Below are 21527 nucleotides of genomic sequence, written 5' to 3'. Positions count from 1 at the left end.
TAAACTTTACCTTCTTTGACAGCGCCTAGATCGGCGGCTTGGCCGTTGGGAAAAACGGTTTTCACGTAAATCCCCATATTACCGCGAGGACTATCGGTACCGCCGACGATACTGAAGCCGAGTCCCTTATGCCCGGGACCTTTGAGAAATCTAGCGGTCAATATCGTAAAGGACGCACCGCCCTTACAAGGTCTTGGCAAGGTACAAAAGCGCGACTCTTCGCCCTCGGCACCCTCGTCGATGTCTTCGAGTTCCGAGTCCGTATTCAGACCTTCATCCGCATCTTGAGTACCCTACAAAAAAATTGGCACGTCATTTTTAATCAAAGCAAAAATTCTAGAAAAAAATTTTACATAAATATATGTAGTAAGGATGTGCGCTTTTAATTTATCGATTTTTCTAGCTTTTTCTTTATGTTTGCTACTTTAAAAAATGTTAAATCAAGTTTCTTAAAAAAAAAAAAAAATTTATCGAGATCCACTTACTTGCCAAGTCTTCAAGTTCGCGCCTGAAGAGCTAGGGATATTCGCGACGCTTCTACTGTTGAGTCTTCTCGGGTTCCTCTTACCAGGACTCCTGTCAGCACCCAGACTACACGGTGCGTCGTCTTTGTTACCGCTACCGGCAGCCTCGCCCGTGTAACTGTTCACCTGTCCACCAACTTTGAAGTCGGTGGACCTCTTCCTCGGCGTTACTCTGGGTATATGTATCTCCTCGAACGACGACTCCGACTGATTCCTAGTCTTAGCGCTCTTTTGGAAGTGCATGTTCTCGTACGAGTGTTCTCTGGTTTCGGAATTGCTTCTGGCCAAATGTCTTCCCGCGTAAGGACTGCCCGAGATCAAATCGTCCCTGTGACTGTTTTGACGCTGAAAACGTACGTTTTCATAAGAATGATCGTGTACGCTGGCATCGCGATTTTCTGAATTACTTCGTTGAAGAACGGGACGAGTTCTCGGGCAGCAGGACGACGGCGAGGATCTCGAGAACGCCACGTTCTCGTAGAGATCCTTCTGCTCGTAGCTGTCCTGGGAATAAGTGAAGGCGTTGCCGTTGCCAGTAAGAGGACCGGCGCAGTGAGGTGAGTTCGGAACACTGCTCTCCGCCAACGTCTCCAAATTATCGTGAAAGGGATAGGGCGGAAGGGACGTAGGCTCGCTCGAATCGTAATGATTCTCCTCAAAGGTCTGACTGGACGATGATGAGGTGAGTGGACTTGGCACATAAAAGTTCGAGGCGTTGTCCTTTTGCGGGGGAAACACTTCTGTCACGCTGAGAGCCTTCCGCTTCCTGATGCCGGCGTTTATCTTGCTGAACTTGCTGCGGAGCACGTGTTGGATATCGGCAATTCCCTTTGTCGTACCTACAAGTATTCGTACCATCAAGTATATACGCGCAAAGTATAAGACATAAACTTCATACCGAAATAATATAAAATGTACATTTATCTATTTAATTTTAATATATAATTTTAATATTTTAATATTTTATAATTTAATAATTTAATAATTTATTTAATATTTAAATATTATTAAATATATTATTTAATATTTAAATAAATAATTTATTTTATGAAGATAGAAATATATTGCACTAAACTAGCATAATTAAATTTTTACTTCAAGTCGATTAAAATTTACCTGGCAGCCTCAAAGAACTAGTCTGTAACAGTTTCTTCGACGAATTCCCATCATGAAGACTCTTCGCGGCCGGCGAAGCCTCTCTGCTAGCCGGTGTCGATCTCACCGCGTGTATAACACCGTGATTCCCGCCACCCTGTATCAGCGCCTCCTGCGGCTCCGATGACTCCTGCACGGAGCATCTTCGTCGCAGCTTCCGCCAGCGCTGACTGATGCTCTTGTTCCACAGGTTCAAGTCTGAAATGAAGATAAAATCCCTCAGGATAAGAATAAGAATCATTAATTCTCTCGCTCGAAAATGCACTTGAGCATCGTTCCTTAAAAAAAAAAAAAAAAAAAGGAAAAACTGTTCCGCTTCCCGGTCGTCAGGCTTTAACGACCGGAAACACTTATCTCTTCCCTACACGAGGTGGCACGACATCTTTCTATTTACACGCAGATAACGAGTTGGGCCTGACGAAAAGACGCGTCACGGCTTGGATGAATGTAACGGTAACGATAGGACACTATCGAGAGTAAAACAACGCCGTGCGATGACTTGTGCACGGATATGAAACATACTGGTGGCCGCTCTTGCTTGAATATATTATTTCGACACAAGAATCAAAACTCAGAGAGAATGATAATATGTTATTATATTTTATAACGTATACGGATATAAATAATTTTCTTATAAAAATGTATCTCACAAAATAAGCACGATAAATATAAATAAGTAAGATAAAAATAAAATATATATAAGCTGAGTCACTGAAAATTATCACCCGTCATAAATTTTGAAATGTATATCTTATAAAATAAATATTTTTTTAGAGATAAAATTACTTTTAACTTTTGTAAGATTATTTTTCTAATTATTTTTGAGAGAGACATTTTCCGTAGTCAGGAAGATTCTGTTCCAAGCGTTTGCGAGATTTCGAGGTCACCTCCAAGAGTTTTTCTTATAATAGAAACATGTTTTTTTTATACATAAATCGATTCTCCTCATTATTCTACATAAATGAGTATCAAGATATAATCGATTAAAAAATCGATATTAATAACATATTTTATAATTTATTTTAACATATTAAACTATAAAATTAAACCTATATTTTGTAAAGTGTATGCGTGTATGCACGTTACTAATAAAAAAATTTTCTCTAAATTTTTCACTGAAATATGGATAGTATCAATTGATGATTTTATACAAGTGTCACATTGCAGTGTAACTGTCAAATATTTTTTAAACCTATATTTTATTTTATTTTTTTTTTTTATTTAAATTTCTATCAAATACTAAAATGATAAATACATAAAATCGATGTTTTATTAAATAAAACTATCAAAAAGAAAAGCAATTTAGAAACATCTATGTCGCGGTGTATTTTTGTCAGATAAATTACAAAAGCTTCTCATTCCGTCGTGCATCTCATTTCACTTAATTACGCGATTCGATCATAACAATTCGTAATTACAATTCAATATAGTCTCCATATCTTCCCCGTAGCATCCACGTGACCGGAAAACAATGAGATCAGCCGCGAAGTGACGTCAATTTCGCGGATTCGACTTCTCTCTCCCACTTCCGTCTCGGCGCACCTTGAACGGCAACCTTGAAGAAAGCCGGAGCATAACGCGTCTCGCGCATCGCGTATCCGTCATGTGTTGTCATAAATTATTGAAGCCGATGACGAATTTTACGGCCGGCGCGCGGTCAGGTCGGGTCGGGTTCGCGAGAGAATTAATGCGGCTATCAAGTCCACACGTTGATATTTATTTTCGATCATCGTCCGAGACGCTCGATGATACCGGGTGCGTACGGCCTTCGTCGCTGCGACGCACTGACGCCGGCTCCGCTTATCCCGGCAACGGAGTTTCCGTCATTCTGTGTAAAACGCACTTTCACTTCTCGTATCTCTCTCTCTCTCTCCGGATGCGTCTGATTTTACGAGGCTTTTTCAATCGCGCCGACCGGACGTTGCGCTTACCGATGCACTTTAAACCACCTTGTATATATATAAGACCGCGCACACCCAGGTGAATCTGTCTAATTGGCTTTGATTTCATTCGCATATCAGTGCGGAATTATGACATATCGATATTTCTCGATGTGACTTTTAAATTACCTTCAGGATTTTTTAAAAACGATCGATATCAAATTGATTGGAAGAATCTTTATTAGAAATTTCTGGCAAATTACTATCGGATATCTTTCTCTGAAGAATCTTCATCTCATGGAATTTGTATACATATATATTGTATATATATATATATCTCGGTAAATTCCTGGAATACTTTACAAAATGGACATATATAGTTTGGAATGAGGCATAACTCCTAGAATCTCTCTTTCAATCCCGAAGCGTTCCAATCTTATCTCAAAAAACGGTGCAATAAATACGATTGGAAATGGACTTGTGTATTCATAAAATTTTTTCCGATATCTCACCATCTCTGTACCTGAAAATCTCACCATCGCTCAAAATATACCTGATAGATAAAATTATGTAATTTTTCTTATACAAAATTAAATTTCTAACGTTATATATTTTATATTAAATACTTTACATTTTTACAATGAAAGAAGATTTGTTTTGAAATTACAAGTTTATATTGTAATTTAATTTCAAAGAAGGTAAATAAATTAAACGATTAGAAACACTCTTCATTGAATATTATTTTCGTTTATTTAATTTACATTATTATCTGTCACCACATTAGACATCACGTCTTTGTCTTCAAGATAGCTTAATCGGAGATTTCGATAAGAAAATTTAATCCCGGAACAAGTCAACTCCATTAATAGAGGTTTAGAAAGAGTGTTGCATTAACATTTACCGGCGTCACGGTGTTCCATGCAAATTAGTATCGATTGTACAAAGTGCGGAAAAAGCTTTGTCGTCGCAGATATTATCGTCGAAAATTTCTATCTCTCCTGCCTCGACAACATCCTTTACACGCGATCAAGAAGAATTCTGTGAAATTTAAAATAATTCAAAACTAAACTTTCTCCTCAAAATAAAACTCGACATATTTTCGGCTGGGTATGTATAATTATATATTTTTCCTTCGATACCATCTTTGAAACTAAACAGTTGACTAAAATTCGAGTCCAAATAAATCACGTGACGAGTTCGTATTCGGATTTTTTCCTCAGTAAGAGGGAGGCTGAGGAACATATATCCTTCCAAATGCAAATAATTATCTTCCCTGACATTTTTTTATAATATTATTCTTTCTTTCCAAAAGCATTTGTTACGGGAACATCACATTTCATTTTCTTATTTCAACATAAATTTAGAAAGTTTGTTATCCTCAGACATCTTTCTCGCATCTACGCGATTTTTTATCGGATTATCTCTTTCCCTTTTATATATTATTTCCTTCGCAGAAGATTTTCCCTCTCGCGATATAAATTTGGAAAGTTTTTGTATCCTCACGAATGTAGAATTATTTTCCCAATTTCGACGCAATTTTTCTTCGCAAAAAATAATTTCTCTTTCCTCGATGCCATTTCTTTCAATATTCGACATGTATAATATACTTTTTTACAATAAGAACTTGGCAAGCTTGTACTCATCCGGGCGTATCATTATCTGCAACTGCAGGCACAGTAATTCGGCATAGAAGTAAAAAAAGCCGATGATGAAAGCTATCATTTCGTTTCGCCAAAAAATCACCGATCGATTCCTGCCGGTCGTGCTGTCGACGATCACAATCATTGATCGTTCTTTTCGGCGACGCAACACGAATCTCCTCGCAATGATCCGCGCACAATTCCGTTTTCCGCAACGATCGAGAACAAAAATCACGGGATCTATACCGTGTGCGGTCTCAGCACAGACTGAAAGGCCACTCTTGGACCTCACGTTGCCATGTATAAGGCGTCACACGCGTGTGCGTGCCGGCGTGTACGCCACACGTGCGCAACACTTGGTACCTGTGCATACACGGTGGCACCAAAGAAAAATACTCGGGATTTGGCCGATTTAAATTAAAAAAGCAGTTTCTCATCAAATAATTCTATAAAAGTTTCAAAATTAAGTTGAACATGAATTTTGAAATAAGACAAATTGATATATTGTACTACTTTCGTAATATTCTTCGAGATATCGAGATACTTGCTTCCTTAATATTGTTTACAATGTATGTTTTACGATGTATGGAAAGATACTTCGATATTAGCGTCGAAAGAAAAATGTGTTGGGAATGATTACTCTTTTAGATATAATATAACAAATACAGTTTTGTAATTATATACAATAAATGATTGATTGTCATAAAAATTATGTTGAAAATTTTAAACAAATAACAAAATATATCATATTTCTCATTTTTTAATTCATTCAAAAACTCGATTAAAAAATTTTTTTTAATTCAAGAAACTTAATATTCGAATATTCGAGAGAAAGAGAGGGAGAGAAAAGCGACGGCCTTTTTTTTAATCGGGTCACCGTGTGCACATTGTAGACGGATTGTGTACTGATTGTGGGAACTCTTCAACGTGTGTATGTTAAAGCGGTCTCTTTCACTCACGCACGGGCATTTCGTGCATCTGTATATACACACACACACACACACACACACACACACACGTCTATCAATATACATCACGGCTGCGTGCACACCCTATGTACAATTGCATTCGTGTACCTCATGGTCAGGGCAAGATGTATTATTCTCCACGATAATGTGAGCGTGTCCTTTGTATACAGATATGCATAAAAATAGACACGCGCGCTTTCGTAAAAAAATGCAACGACTTTCGAATAGAAATGATCATTCGTAGCAAAAGTCACTTAATCGAAAATAATTAAATATACTACAGACAATCCCCATCATTTTATCTATATGTATGTCTAATTCTCATTTATAATTCGCATATATTTATTTAAAAAATCTAAATATTATAGAAATTTAATTTATAACATGTAAGTAAATTATAATAAATTAATATATACTATTAATAAATGAATTTGAAGTAAATTATAAATAAGATTTTATTTAGTAAAGTTCTTATTTTTTTTAATAAATATTTACGCAAAGCTATCAATATATTATACGCAAAAGCCATTTTTTAAAACCGTCTCTCTTTGATCAAAGTAGCTCACGCACACATGCAATCACATACACCCTTTGGTATCATCCCTTTCATCGGAAGATCATTTGCCGACATAATCAATCCCGTTGAAGAAGACTATCGTATGCGAATAGCGCTCCATTTTATCGTTTTATATACGGAGCTCTCGTATATAAATAAGCAAACACGGTCCGCGAAAGTGACGAAGACTGTCGGCGGACGACGATAAACACGCTTTAAAGAGACATGCACGCACGCACGCATACGCAGCAGCACGTGCGCGTCGCAAACGCACGGATGTGTGTGTGTATGTATGCGTGACTTAAGTGACTCGCCGTGCGTGAGGTCAAGCCCGGAGAATATTTCTTCTATTGCTCATTGTGTCTCGGGGGCCCTGGTAGGCCCGGCCCCTATGCTGCATTCGAAGTAAGTGGCCGTTCAAGAATTTGCTTCGCCATCGAACGTCAAAAGTCACTTATTATTGGATTCATTCTCGGCGATTTCGAGATCAATTTTAAAAAATTATTTTTTTATTATTATTATTTTTTTTTTTTTTATTATTATTATTAAAAATGTTTCCAGTAAAAGATATTCAAATTAATAAGACTTGAAAGAATGTGTAAGAAATTTTACCTCTCACTGTTTTACGTAAAATTTTGTGATATAAAAGAAAAGAATCAAGCTGTACAAAATAAAATGTTGTTAGAATAAAGTTTTATTTATATACGCCGTATAAAAAAAAAATTGCATATTTATGGGATTCTTTTACTTTATACTTATCCTAAAAATGTAACATTAATATTTATAATTCCCGCGCAACCTCGTATCTGATTCGGAATTTACATGACAACGAAAACAATTTTATACAACCGGTAATTATTGAATCACTAGACGTGTCGATTAAACACACCGTCGCAGAATTAAAAGTATCAATTAAGTATAACGGGGCGCAGTTTGAGCGCAAAAAGTGCGATTTGCCCGCAGTAAAACTGCCGTCGTCCGAGAGCGATTCTTTGACGATTGGACGCTTATAATTTCTAAACTTACATAAAACAACGCTCAGCCGTGTCTGATGCGATCTGACACTCGGGAGTACGAGCATTCTTCTGGTACACGTCAGCGCGCAGAAAGAAGCTAAAAACGTTCGTTCGACGAGGAAGGAAGACGGGGACACGCGTGACGGGGAATGGAACGAAAAAGGGGCTCATGGTTGCAGCTGGAAATACGTAGTAGACCATCACGAGAAAGAGAGAGAGAGAGAGAGAGAGAGAGAGAGAGAGAGAGAGAAAGAAGAATGCGTAAACGGTACACCGTATAAGTAGCTCCGGTCGCTCTCGACCAATTCCAGAAACGCACGGATGAAGAACGCAGCGAGGAGGTGCAATGAATGATGCACTTCGAGCTCAAGAAAAGTCTTCGAGATTCCTCCTTTCCCCCTCCCTTCCCGCCCCCCCCCCCAAAAAAAAGAAAATAAAGGAAGTTGAGATAAAATTGTTATAATTTGTAAAATCAGATAATAAAATATGGCAGGTATAACGTAAAACTTCTTGAAAGTTGCCATTTTTTAAAATTATATACGTTTATAGTATTTGATAATATTATATAAAATTATTATTATATAAAACTATACTGTATATAATATTTTATATATAAATATTATGTATAAAATTTTAAAGAATTATCAGCTTTAGCGTATACCATATATAAGTATTGTTCTTTAATATATATAATTAAAAAGAAGGAAACTATTATAAAAAAATTATAGAGAGATTACAAAATAATATAGAATTAATACAAGGCAAAAGTTGTGATGTATATTCTAATATACATATAGAGCGTATTTCTTTATAAAAATAAGACGTATGGCTCACGTTTTCAAGACTCTTTCGTTCGGGTGAAATTCATCCCTCGTGGTCACGACAACGTTGCATCACCGTTTCCGACGACGACGATGACGACGTAATAAAGCTCTAACTAGGCTCGCGTTCGGAAAACATAATTGACTCGCATAATTGACTCGTGGTATTTTTATTCCGGACAAGGTTAATGACGCGCGTCGGAGTCGGTACGTTGCTCTGTGTCGCTGATAATAGTATCGCTATGTCGTGCACAGATTTACCAGGATATGCATATGAAATAGCTAAATCCGCGGGGATCACGTCCCTGCTTCAAGACGCAACCCGCACTAACAAGAGCGATCTTTAGAAGAGGCGCGAGCTTGCATTATCGGCGTATTAAGGAAGGCGCGTGTGCCCCGTAAAATAGTCTACGAAGAGACTGAGACTGAGATCACAATTATGCAAATTAATTCAGATCAATATTTACATAGAAATGACAGTCATGCGAACGATAAAATGGATATTAACATCCTAAAAGAAGTACATTTATATCATTTTGCCTCATAAAAGTATACAAACATGATAGATATACAAGTGTGTAAATAATAATGAACCGATAAAGTTTTCCCTCTGTATAAAATAAAGAAAGGTTTAACCCTCTCGAAATATATTAATACAGCTTCTATTAATCTTTTTTAATTCAATCGTACATCTGTCTTTCGCGAGAGCGTTATCAGCATGAGCGACGACTTGTACAAAACTGTTTCGTACTCTTATGCAAATTTCTCATTACTTCTCTCGTGAGAAAGCCAAGTTATATTGTCGTCCCTTCTTGGTTATTATACAATATATATAATACTTTCAATATTTCATCGTTTGTAATATTATTACGGCGAGACGCGACATTTTAGCGGCGCACTTTTGTCGACGGTGCGAATTGTTCGAAACGTGTCCGCGGTATAATCGAGTAACTGTATGCAGACAATGGCCGAGGCCGCTCGGTACGCATCGTTGATTCCAATTATGCGAGTTCTCAACCTCGTCGCCGATGCTCCCGCGATTACGCGATCGGCCCCCATATGTATATATTGTCGCCATTTCGGATCGACGCTTGTTTTTGTACAGAAAATTGAATCTTCCACCAGGTGGTTTTATGCGATTCAGAATTTAATTGATTGTCCAAATTTCAGATACAGATGTATATTGAGTTTTACTAAATTGAAAATAAATTATATTTCATAGAAAATGGAGAAAAAAAATAGCAGACCACACAAAATTGTCTTGAATATTTCTAACACGATAACTGAAACCGCAAATATTATTAACGCAATTAGTATTTGAATATTATAACGCGTATCGTAAATTTATTTAACATAATTAGAATATTATTAATATTGTTAACGTAATTAATACCAAGCAAATTTATACATAAACAATCAAGTATTGGCACAATTTAATCTCTGCAAGTTTCACTGAATTGAAAATGAATTATATTAGAGAAAAAATGAAAAAAAATAGCAAATTATATAGAATTGTCTCTTGAGTGTCTCTAACAAAGTAACTGGAATCGACGTAATGGCGAATGACAGTCGTCGTGAGGTAACCCGCTTCGCAATGCCATTGGAAATATTGGCGAAATCGTTTCCATGTTCCCATCGCGTTCGTTCTCGCGCTCAAAGTCTCACACGCACAATGTATTTATGTCCAAGAAAAAATATTTAACATCCGTTCTCCGGTAAGGATTACCGTTATTGGATCATTTGTGGTTCTTCACAGCGCTTACAACTGAAGAAATGTAAAAAAAAAAAAAAACTTTCCGGTAGAGCTTCCTGTAGATGCTACCTGAAAGATGTACATCGAGTCTTCATGGCTCAATAGTTGTAAATCGTCTTGAGATGATAAGGAAAAAATGAAAAAAAACGAAGTTTCTATCGGAGGAGAATACACGAGAGTATCTCGTACATGGAGAAAATCAAGAATAGAAGTTAAGGACGATAAGAAAAAAATGGGAATGTATTTGTATCATAAAGAAAACTGTTTACGCAAAACAAAGAGTGCGAGCGCGAATCGTATAAATATGGAATAGACGAACAGATAATTAAACATCGTGATGCATACGATGAACGGGGAGACTGTAGGAAGTAAGTATTCTGCAAAGATGTGAAGCAAATACGCTAAGAGAGACTATGTGAGTCAATAAACTCGACGAAACGTAAAGGGCGAGAACTACCAACTTGCATGGTTTTTACCAACCATAGAAACGAACATCTATGAATAGATGAATAAAGATCGCGCGGTGATGAACGAGGTAACTGAAGGATTCGCGCTACATTATGCCGCAGAAAATAAATTACATTCAGCGGGCTGGAGCTTTTATATTCCGGCAGGTATTCTCTTGCTAAGAGATACGTGAGAGAATGCGAACGCACTTAGCAATATGTACGCAATACGAATTATGGGTACGGATACAGTGAATGACTTTTGACAGTTGTTCGACTCATCTCCATTACAATAATAAAAACTAATGTTTCTAGACATATATTATGTATTGTGTTACACAAGTTTTATTGTCTCTCTCATATATATATATATATATATATATATATATATATATATATATATATATATATATACAGGGTGTCCCATTTTAAAGAACCCACTCAAATATCTCAAAAACACTGCGTTAAATCGAAAAATGTTTCAAACAAAAGTTGTGCGGCTTCAAGGGGGCCATAAGATGATGACAATGATTTGACCTTGGAAAATCATTTGAAGGTCATGTAAAGGTCAACTTTAAAATCTTAAATAGAAACCCCCATTTTTTATTTAGTATTCTTGTAGCTGACATCGAGAGCTTTCCAAAACACTATAATAAAGTATTTTTTTATTAAGTACTTGTTGAGTTATTTTATATTTTAATCTGACATATTTTGATATAAAAAATTAAATATCTCGTAAAATATTTAGTTTTTGATAATCTTACCGTAATACTTCTATGTACAGAATAGTGAGACAAATCAATTAGTATAAAAAAAAAAAATTATTTTTAAGAAAATTATTTATATTAATAATTATTAATTAAGAATGTAAAATGTACTTAATGTTCATAAATATATATCATAGAAATATATATTTTTAATTAAAAATTCTAAAACATTCGATATGCAAATTTTAAATACACGTCGACTTATATAAAGTATTAACGTGACGATATTTCTCCGATCATTAACATAACGCATTGTATGCCGCGATGCTCAAAGCGCTCATGCGATTACGAATGAATGATGACAACGATGGTGTCAACGTTCGCTGACCAAGAAAAGGATCATTAAGGCAGGAAGTTGTATCTTTACATCGAATTTCAATCAGAAAACAACCGTTCGAACTTCCGGTCCATATATTCCGTTAACCGAACAACTTTTGGGTTTACGTGACTGAAAGAAACCGCGAACTTCCTCACCGAATAAACGTTGCGACCGCTGAGAACCTCTGTAAAATGTTGTAAACCTGATTGAATGCAATCGTATGTTACCCTTCTCTTTTTCAGTCCTTTCTCTTTTTCATTCCCCCAAATGTCCTTTCATTTAAATAAAGTTAAATGTAATTAAATTCATATTAAAAGTAAGATAATTAATCCAATTACATAATTATCAGCAGTGACATTAATGAATTAAGCTGTCTCTCTAATTAAACGAAAGTTCTCAGAAACTCCTGTATCTTATTAGTATGTTACTTTTAACTTACAGTGATCAAAAAATACTTTTTTGCTGTATTAATCAATTATACCTAATTAAATAACAGAAAATTATCAAGAGGTTCCTCTCATGTTACTAATATCCTCCATTTGAATTCTTACAATTAATAATTATCCAACGACATAAAAAATTAAACTTCCCCGCAAATTTGCGGTATGTGAAACGCTAACAACTTAATCAATTCATCCGGATCTTCCCTCGAGCAACGGAAAGTAAACGAAAAATATTTTATTACCGCTAATGATCGCCGAGAAAATAAGTATAATTTCAGAGGACTTTAATCATCAGATAATTAAGTAATCCAAACCTTCTGTCATTCTTTCTTACGATGCGAGACACGTCGTTTATAATCTGCGAACTATCGTCTCTCTAGCGCTCCAACATCTCATTACGTGATCGCTCGATGAGCGCTGGAGCCCCATCGGTGAAATGTCACCGCGCGGCGACAATGACAACGCGACGCGAGACGTAGATGACACACACGTGTGTCTCTCTTCCCATGAGAATGTCATCGTCTTCCCGGAATTTCGCCATTACATATCGCCGCAGGAATTCCATAAGTAATAATTTGATACCCCTGTCTCTCCCCCCCCCCTCCCGGCCACGCCGACCACACCGCTGAATTGAATTATATATATGTACAACCACCATAGTAATTTGTCGGTCTACGGTGTAATTCGATGGCGACAACTGGCGATCCGTGTAATGTGTGTGAGAGCACGATGTTTTACTAAAGCAATTCGACGTTGAGAAAAAGTATTTTGGGAGTTTCTGCGGGAAAGAAGATGTATTCGAGTGTTTCCTTTTCCCAAATAAAATTATTATATAAACGATATGAAATATAAAAGAGCTTTCTCTCTTATATGCAAAAATTTGATTCCCTCATTTATAATTGAAGAGAAATATATAATACGATACAATATTTTATTAATCGTAACATGCCATTGTTCTCGAGAGATAAATTTATATCCTATAAATATCGCATTGACTATTTATATTATGTCCCATTTTAACGACGAAATAATAACAGCTTCTTGCGATACGCGCGAAACAATGGTAATAGCTTCGAGGAATATTCCCGTCACTAATTTTTTGTCGGTTAATGGCGCAAGAAGATTATACAAGCGTTAATTTTCGACAATTAAAGTCATCAGTATTAATAGCGCGCACCATTATTTACCCAGTCGAAAAACTCATTATTCACGTAATTAGATTTTAATAGAGAGATGTGTTGAGAACGTTACCCGGCGAGCTTCGCTCTCTCGAGGATGCATAATATTAATAACGCGGGCACACTTTTTTCCCCGATAAGAATTCTTTCCTACGGAATGTAAACTACGATAAGCAGGCGCCTGCCTGCTGCATCAAATCCATTCGACGACAGACCCGCTCTCTGTTCATCAACACTCTACGCTCATTAAAATCATCTCGCCATTTCTCTTATATCAATAATTTAAATATCTCATATTATATATTTTATTTTTTATTTCTAAAACCATCTGTTTTATATACAATAATAAAATCGAAAAGCACGAAATAAAATATATTAATATGATACGCATAGATTTTTTTTCTTATAATTCCTGCGACTATATTTTTCATATTTGCCGAAATATAATGTTGAATATTTAATAATAAATAGATCATGAATGCGAATGGAAACGCGATTCATCCGTACAATTTTACGTACAAAGCTCGCGTTATATCTCGATTAATTATATCTCGAGCATTATCTCTTATTGAATATAAACAGGGGTGCGAGTCGCGGCATGCGCGTTAATCGCGAACAGTCGAGCAAAAGTCACCGATTGCTTCCAAGTTTCGCGCTATAAATCGAGAAGCTCAATGAACTACGATAGCTTAAAAATACGTGGAGTAACAGAGATTAGAGAAGCGCCGAGTGGTTCGACTTTGAAAATGCATGCTTAGTGTAAATTTCACGTTTCGATTTCTAAACTTACGACCACCTCGACGTAAACAGACGTGACAGAATGCAGAAGAGACACTCGAAAGAAATAGAGAATACGGTAAAAGGCGGAGTTATTTTCCGACGCATACACACACATATATATATATATATATATATACAATATATATATAGTACACACGCGCAGCACGGAGTGCTCGTAATTAAGTGCATAACGAGGCTTGTTTACGCCGAGTCTGGCCGGCCCTCGTAATCTCCAGAGCCGCTTAGTCTGCCGTTTTATAATCTGACTCCTCTCGGTACAGTCATCGGACGGTGTACGATGTCTCTCCATTGCCCGTGTGCCCGTAAATAGAAACTTTCGCTGTCGTCGAACCGCATTGTTCGCGATTCGCGATCGTGACCGCGACACTCCCAGGGAATTTCGTTCGACGTTAATTCCGAAAGAGCGTGGGATATTAAATAAACTGTTGATCACGCGAAAAGAATATAGAATTTTTCTCTTAAACAAAAAATTCCGCTAAGTATGGCAAATTTAATTGAAGATTAGAATAATCACATTTTGCAGAGGAAGACTGATGAGAACTTAATACTTAATTAAAGATGACAAAAAATGCGTCCGAGAAATATTGTACTTTCAAGAGATCAACTTTCGCACACTTTTAAGACGACTAATCAAATTTTACGGTGTTCGCGCGCGAGAAGCGATTCCATATTTATTCATACATGACAGGGTGAAAATGTCTGGCATTTACCACGCAACTATCGCAGATTTCTCTCACCTTTACTGTGTATTCTGGCTTGTAAACGGCTCGACGAACAGCACAGTAAATCACATCAACAGCAATTTATATAAAAGAAGACGAAAGGTCTTATCACGCAATTTATGAGTTGTCTTAACGACGAGACTAACGTTCGTTTCCCCCTTCGTCGAGTAAAATAAAAATATAAATTGAAAAATATTCAGATTTCAATAATATAATATTTTTTTTTTTAATTTCGGATATTTATTTAATAATGAAATAATATAAAAATTGTAATCTCTAGAATGCTATTTCTATTACGTAATTAAAGTAATGAAAATAATGATAAATAGTTGACGCAACTTTTGTCAAATATAATCTTTATAATTTTATTTTTACTAAATGTAATAATATATTAATTACCGATAATAAATAAATATTTAAAAGAGAATTTTAAATTATATATATTACATATAATTATATAAATTAAGTATATATCTATTACTGTATAATAAAGATCTTTTTGACATCAATATTAAGCCTTACGGGAAAATTATTTTTCCATACAACATCCTATATGTTGCTAGGATCTATCTTGATACGATGTATCTTTCTCCAAGATTACACGTCGAATTAACGCAAAGCATTTGCGAATCTGCTCGCGAAAATCATCCGCTGCTACCTTGAGAGATAAGGTTTACCCATAGCATTGCATAAGATCGTAAAGTCTCACCTTCACCCGCGTCAAAGGTCGAGTCCATCGTATCACTCACACGATCTCGTGCACGTGAAACGCTTACCCGTCACATCATACCTTTCGCAAACCCTTTTCCCTCGCGGAAATTCCACGTTCTTCGGGAAAGTCCCGCAATTTTCCGTTGCCCCTCCGGCATCGCAAACTTTCCCTTCCACCGTGGAATTTCTCTGCTAAGCGAAATCCGTGACCTCTTCGCCGACGTAGATTTTTTTCTTTCTTTCTTTAAAAGTTAACATACGTCGCGGGTATAATGGCATCAATTAGTAATCACGGGAGAGCAAATTTGTATTCGTTTTCGCGAATATATCAAAGTTACGTTGAAATCTTCACACTTAGAATCGTGAATAATACCTGGAGATTTTCTGACGGTTTTTATAACAATTTCTAATTATATAATTATATCTCTATGCAAAATATGACATAAAGCAATCTTTTTTAAAATCCAAATAAGAATGTTACATCTTTTTTTCCATTAAGAAAATAGATGTCAATTTAATTATAAAAGAAGCAGATGTGCGCATTAAGCTTTAATTGATAAAATTCAATTCACATTTTTCTCGTTGCAAACATTTTTCTTCCACTTGGGGGGATTTTCAATTTCCAAATATATTTAAAAACAGTGATGCGCAAAATTATTTCCAAATTAAGAATTAAAGAGGAGAGTCCCTTCGCCATGACGACGTCGCGTATCTCTCCTCACCCGATATTTATCCGTTATAAGAAAAAGAGAGAAAATCACCCTCACCTTTGTTATCACAGACGTCGCAGAGCACCATATCCGCAACGGAGAGCATGTATCCTACCGCGTGGTCGCATCTGCACTGGGATATTTTGTGACGTAGGGCGGCATCGTGGCGAATCGTAAGAGGAAGTGACGAAGGAAGAGCAGGAAAAGGAAGAAGACCGGCGTTGAAGGAACGAACGCTATCAATCGATCGGTCTACAAAGTCTTAACGGTTTGACAGCCACGTTTACACTGACGGCGTGGCGCATCAGAACGATGTATGGACGATCAACGGCCCCCAATGGCGGGGTAGAAGAAAGGGGGAGGGGGGGATCACCAATGTGACCCACCATGGTGGGGATGTTGGATCAATATTAGGGCGTAGACTCAAGGGCAAGGGCCGTCAATGCTTACACAGGGTGAATGCTACACGGGATATCAGTCCTCCAACGGTGGATCCATTGAGGAATTTGGAGTCAATTTTCTCTCGATAAAACGGAAACCAGAATTTTACAACGAATAAAAATAAAATCTTTTCCTCCCTAATAATTTTCTTCCTAATAAATTAATTAAAGGTAAATTTATTTAAAATATGATTGCGATTTTTGGCTTAGTGTTCTATAATTATAGAAAAATTGAAGATAAAAATAAAATTTGTTAGAAAATTGTTGAAAAATCTATAATTAGACTAAGCATTCGTTGTATAAAACAATTTTTTAATATTAATTTTAATTACTGAATTAATTAATTTTGGTAATCATAAGCTTTTCAGAATGTCCTCGAAAAAAAAAATTGTCTCCAAATTCCTCGTTAAAATTCTAGATCAGAGATTTTAAAACACAACCTATATAAGAAAACCTCGTGATATCATACGCCAAAGAAATTGAACGAATATTTCCAATGCAATGCAATATACTGCATATCATGTAGCGATATCTATCACGATTATCGCGTCGATGCGGTATTGTGTCTAGAATTTTGTTATACACGACCCTTCGGCTGTTACGATCTATTCTGATGAATCAGTTCTATTATAGTTTGACACGCTGCAAGGTTTACACGAGATTAACACGATTAGGCGAGTTGTAAAAAATTATTACATGGGCGTCTAAATTTGTCGATATTTGCCTCGCAATATCAGATAATCTATATTTGTGCCAATCAATATCAAAAAAAGTTTCTAAATTTTATTAAAAAAAAAAAAGCGTGCTTTCGTTACGAAATATCCGGAATTATGTCAGATCATTAATGTTAGATTAATGATTTTTTTCACTTTTTAGAGAATAAATAATTTGTATTGTGAAGAATATAATTTAATTTTTATTTTATCCTCGAAATCATACAAATGTATATACTTCTGTGTGATATATCTTTCGAATTTTAATATCACGTTAAATAAAATAAATTTAAATGAAATTTTGAGGAGTAAGGAAACAAACGTGTTCGTAAACAAACGGCTAAAAGAATTTTATTTCCTAATACACATTGGACAAATCTCTCGCACTGCGCGATGTTTACGCAATCGAATCGCAAGCCTTGTCGGAGCGAACGATAAAAATGATCGCGTGTCATCGGACTGTTAATTAACGCGATACGCGTCCCTCCTTCGTTTATGAAAACTTTCGCGATACCGTGAGAATACAAATACCATATATTTCGCGCGACGCAAGAGGGAAAAACGTGCCCCCTTCAGGGGTTTCGGGCACGGTATTACGCGAACAGTCAAGCATCCGAGAAGGGCATAGGTGCGTAGTTCAAGCGTAAACGCGGTATTTCAAACACGACGCGAGAAAGGATTAACCCTTTTACGGGGCCACTGATCCAAGATCCTTTGATTCAGGAATTTTTCCCCCGAGGCGGCTATTTTACGAGTCTTTCCTAGAGAAGGATAAAAGAGAGAGACAGAGAGAGAGAGAGAGAGAGAGAGAGGGGAAGGACGGCTTCGCCGTGCAGCAAGATTACATATGGTCGACGTAATGTGACGATATCTATCTTGTAAATGCAACATGAAACTTTTCGCAATGTACCGAAAGGAAATTCATTTCAAATATACATATTTGACGAATTATTTGGTTTTATGCTATTTTAATTTTTAATACGATGTAAAATTACAAATTCCTCTGCTCTGACATGATGGGGCATTAATTGTTTTCTAAGAAATCAATTTTAATTTTGTCTTTGACAATATCTTGGATATTTACTTGTACCAAATTAGTAAAGATAATTTGAATTTGATATTAAATTGTTGCGTTTTTTAATTCAATCTTCAACTAACTGCACTTATAAATTCCTTTTTATTTATTCTTTTATTATATTCCGCATATTGCGTATATCCTGCATAAATGCAGTTGACTGTCTTAACCGAGAATTATAGCGCGTATCATCAGGCGAGCACGTACGCAACCGAGGAGATATAGTGAGTCTACATGTAAGATGATAAGCCGGATAAGAATGCTTAACTAGGATAAAAGAGCGGTACAAGATACGCCTGTCGCCGAGAATCTTTTTTACGTTTTACGTTCAAGCAAAGGTGACGGCGATGCTATACCACTCGCGCATTCATATATAGAGAACCAGAAAATTTCCTTATAGACGTAATCGTGAGAATGTATCGACACTTTTGGTATTCATCGAAATTTGTATCAATTAAATAAAATGCAGGTGCACGATTATTATCCCTCGTCAAATGTTTATAAACTGATATTTAACAGCTTCTGAAAACTTATTTAATTTTACTAGAATAAAATGATATAATGTGTGAGATCTATTACTACCTAAATTAAAATTGATTTTATGCATTATTATCCTCTCGGGTTTTCTCTAATCTTGAAAAAAAATTATAAGTAAATGAAAATACGTAAATAAAAATAATATAAGTTAAAAATAAATATAAATATAAGTAAATAAAACTATCGATGCAACGAATGGATAAACACAATAATGTTTCGACTCGTAAATTTTATGCTCGGAAAGTACAGTTTTATGGGATTTATCACTCGCATATATAAGTATCCAGTTTTGTATTAAGGGTGCACAAAAATACTCGGGATGCTCATCAACTCGAATCTTTCACCGCGGAAGAGACTTTCTCTGGATACGCGTCTGGCTTAAATCCACATGTAGGGACATATGTTCGAGAGAACACTCCAACTACGCACACTCTATATTGGAGGACACACTACCCTGACCTGCGATAGTAACACGAATGAGCGAACGAGCGAGCGAGGGAGCGTCTAAAAATAGGGGTGCTTCGGTCCCCGAGGGATTAACAGGCACGCCGGTTGTACCGTAATTTTAAATACCTAATCGAATCTGGTCGGTTTGTAAAACGTGCTCTTTTCCTTTAAACAGCCCGCGGATATTAAAGTGGTAAACCTGAAGCCTTTCTTCGATAGACATCGTTAAACGAGATGCCAGCGAAATCCGCAGAATGATACCAATAAACCGATACTCATCTATCGCAGTTTTTTTCTCTTTCTTACTGTTTTATATAAATCGTGATGTGAATTATAATTGATGCTATTAGAAATTTGACAGTTTGCTTTCATTCGATATTCATACTTTAATTTATCTAAGATTTATTTCGCGAAGCTTTGCAGTTTTGTGACAGCTAACTTATTATAATGAAGATTATGTATTTACACAAACGTAAAATATGTAAAAATTTGAATTATAATATTTTTCAAAATAGGAGACTTGCGAACTTACCCTTCCGCTGGTCCTCGCTGTCAGAATGAAGCTCCACGTCGTGCAGCCTCATGGATTGCACGAATCCTCGCCAGTGACTCCGCGAACGTCCTCTCTCTCCGAGATCACTCTTCAGATCCGCCAGTTGCTGGTCGGACTCCTTCAACAGCCCGTCCAGAATATCCGGTCTTTCCAGATTAGAACTGGCCTTGGAATTCTCTTCCGTATTCGCTGTCCCGATCGGCGAGTCCTCCTTGCGACCGAGAGGATCACCAAAACCTCGATCCTCGCGCAAATGCTCGTCCGCGTAAGGATCTGCATCCTTCCATCCTCGATTCTTCGAGTTTCGTCTCCTGCGAGCGGGTGGACGCGGTTGATCGTCCCAATTTGTTTCTTCTTTCTGCTTGGCCGTTTTGTGCTTATCTTTCGGATCCTCCTCAAAAATTTTCTCTCGATAAACTTTATTCGATGCTTTTCCTTTCGTTTCCTTGTTCGATGCTCTGTTGGACATGTTCTTTGGATTGATACATTGATCCTTCAAAGACTCCCGATTACTCCTCGACGCTTCCAGAAGCTTTTGCGCCAGCAACCGAGTCCTGTTCATCTCTGTTCCAGGTTTCCTCTTCTCCTTCTCCGCATCGTTCTTGATTTTCCTGTCGTTGCTACTCCTGATCACCGTCCTTGACAAAGGATCCGCAGACTGAAACATCTGTTGGATCCTAAAGATATCCGATCGGATCTTGGCTGAAGCTGGCGCGTCGTACTTTTTATTCAAGATCGACTTCGACTCCGAGCCTTCCGTCCTCTGCGAAGGACCTCTGTGATTTTTCGATGGAGTGTTTCTCAGTCTCTCCAAGTCTTTCAGATCCGCCAGAAGAGAACTGTGGGTTCTCGATATTCTGGCGTTACTCTCCTCGAGACCAACGGCAACGCTACGCGGTCGATTCCTCGAATCCGACTTGCCGATCTGATCCATCGGCCTAAGCGACTGATCAACGAAGACGGTCTCGCGAATCTGATTAATATTGCGTAACTTTGGCGTCCCGATCTTCATGCCGGTGGTTCTCATGATCACCTTTTCGACCGACTCGATGTCCCGCTCGCGACCCAATCGCCTCTCCTCGATCAATCGCGCCCGATGAACGTCGATCGGCATCGCGTGCGAGCTGTGATAAGTCGGGCCCTTAACAGAAACGGCGGCTCGTGAATTCGACCCGGTCGAATTTATTTGCCTGCTGCTACGCAGCGGAGATATCCGGACCAGCTTCGGCGCATCTCTGGGATCGTCTGTCTGTAAACTGCCCCGATACACCATCTTCCTTCGTTTATTTCGATCGATTGTTTTTATCACCAGAATGATTAAAAATCATTCGAAACGTCTCATTCTTGTTCAC

The 21527-nt window shown here is 37.1% G+C and overlaps 1 protein-coding gene across 4 annotated transcripts in view; it reads right to left on the bottom strand.

Annotated features, from left to right (window-relative positions):
* The window catches only part of LOC138932237 (uncharacterized), a 30559-nt gene that overhangs the window by 3599 nt on the left and 5433 nt on the right, over positions 1–21527 (bottom strand). For all 4 annotated transcript variants that reach the window (XM_070293863.1, XM_070293862.1, XM_070293865.1 and 1 more), the window contains 4 exons: positions 20155–21527; positions 1641–1877; positions 486–1363; positions 11–293 (listed from right to left, as the gene is read on the bottom strand). In XM_070293863.1, the coding sequence (XP_070149964.1) occupies positions 11–293; positions 486–1363; positions 1641–1877; positions 20155–21448 (2692 nt within the window). In that variant the 5' untranslated portion in view covers positions 21449–21527. The remainder of the gene's footprint in view (positions 1–10; positions 294–485; positions 1364–1640; positions 1878–20154) is intronic.

The sequence above is a fragment of the Polyergus mexicanus genome, unplaced genomic scaffold (assembly GCF_030449975.1).
Source record: "Polyergus mexicanus isolate NDT 795.1 unplaced genomic scaffold, iyPolMexi1.0 SCAF_4, whole genome shotgun sequence".
NCBI classification, from domain to species: domain Eukaryota; kingdom Metazoa; phylum Arthropoda; class Insecta; order Hymenoptera; family Formicidae; genus Polyergus; species Polyergus mexicanus.
Note: the sequence above shows the minus strand (reverse complement) of the source record. Positions and strands in the feature narration are given on the sequence as shown.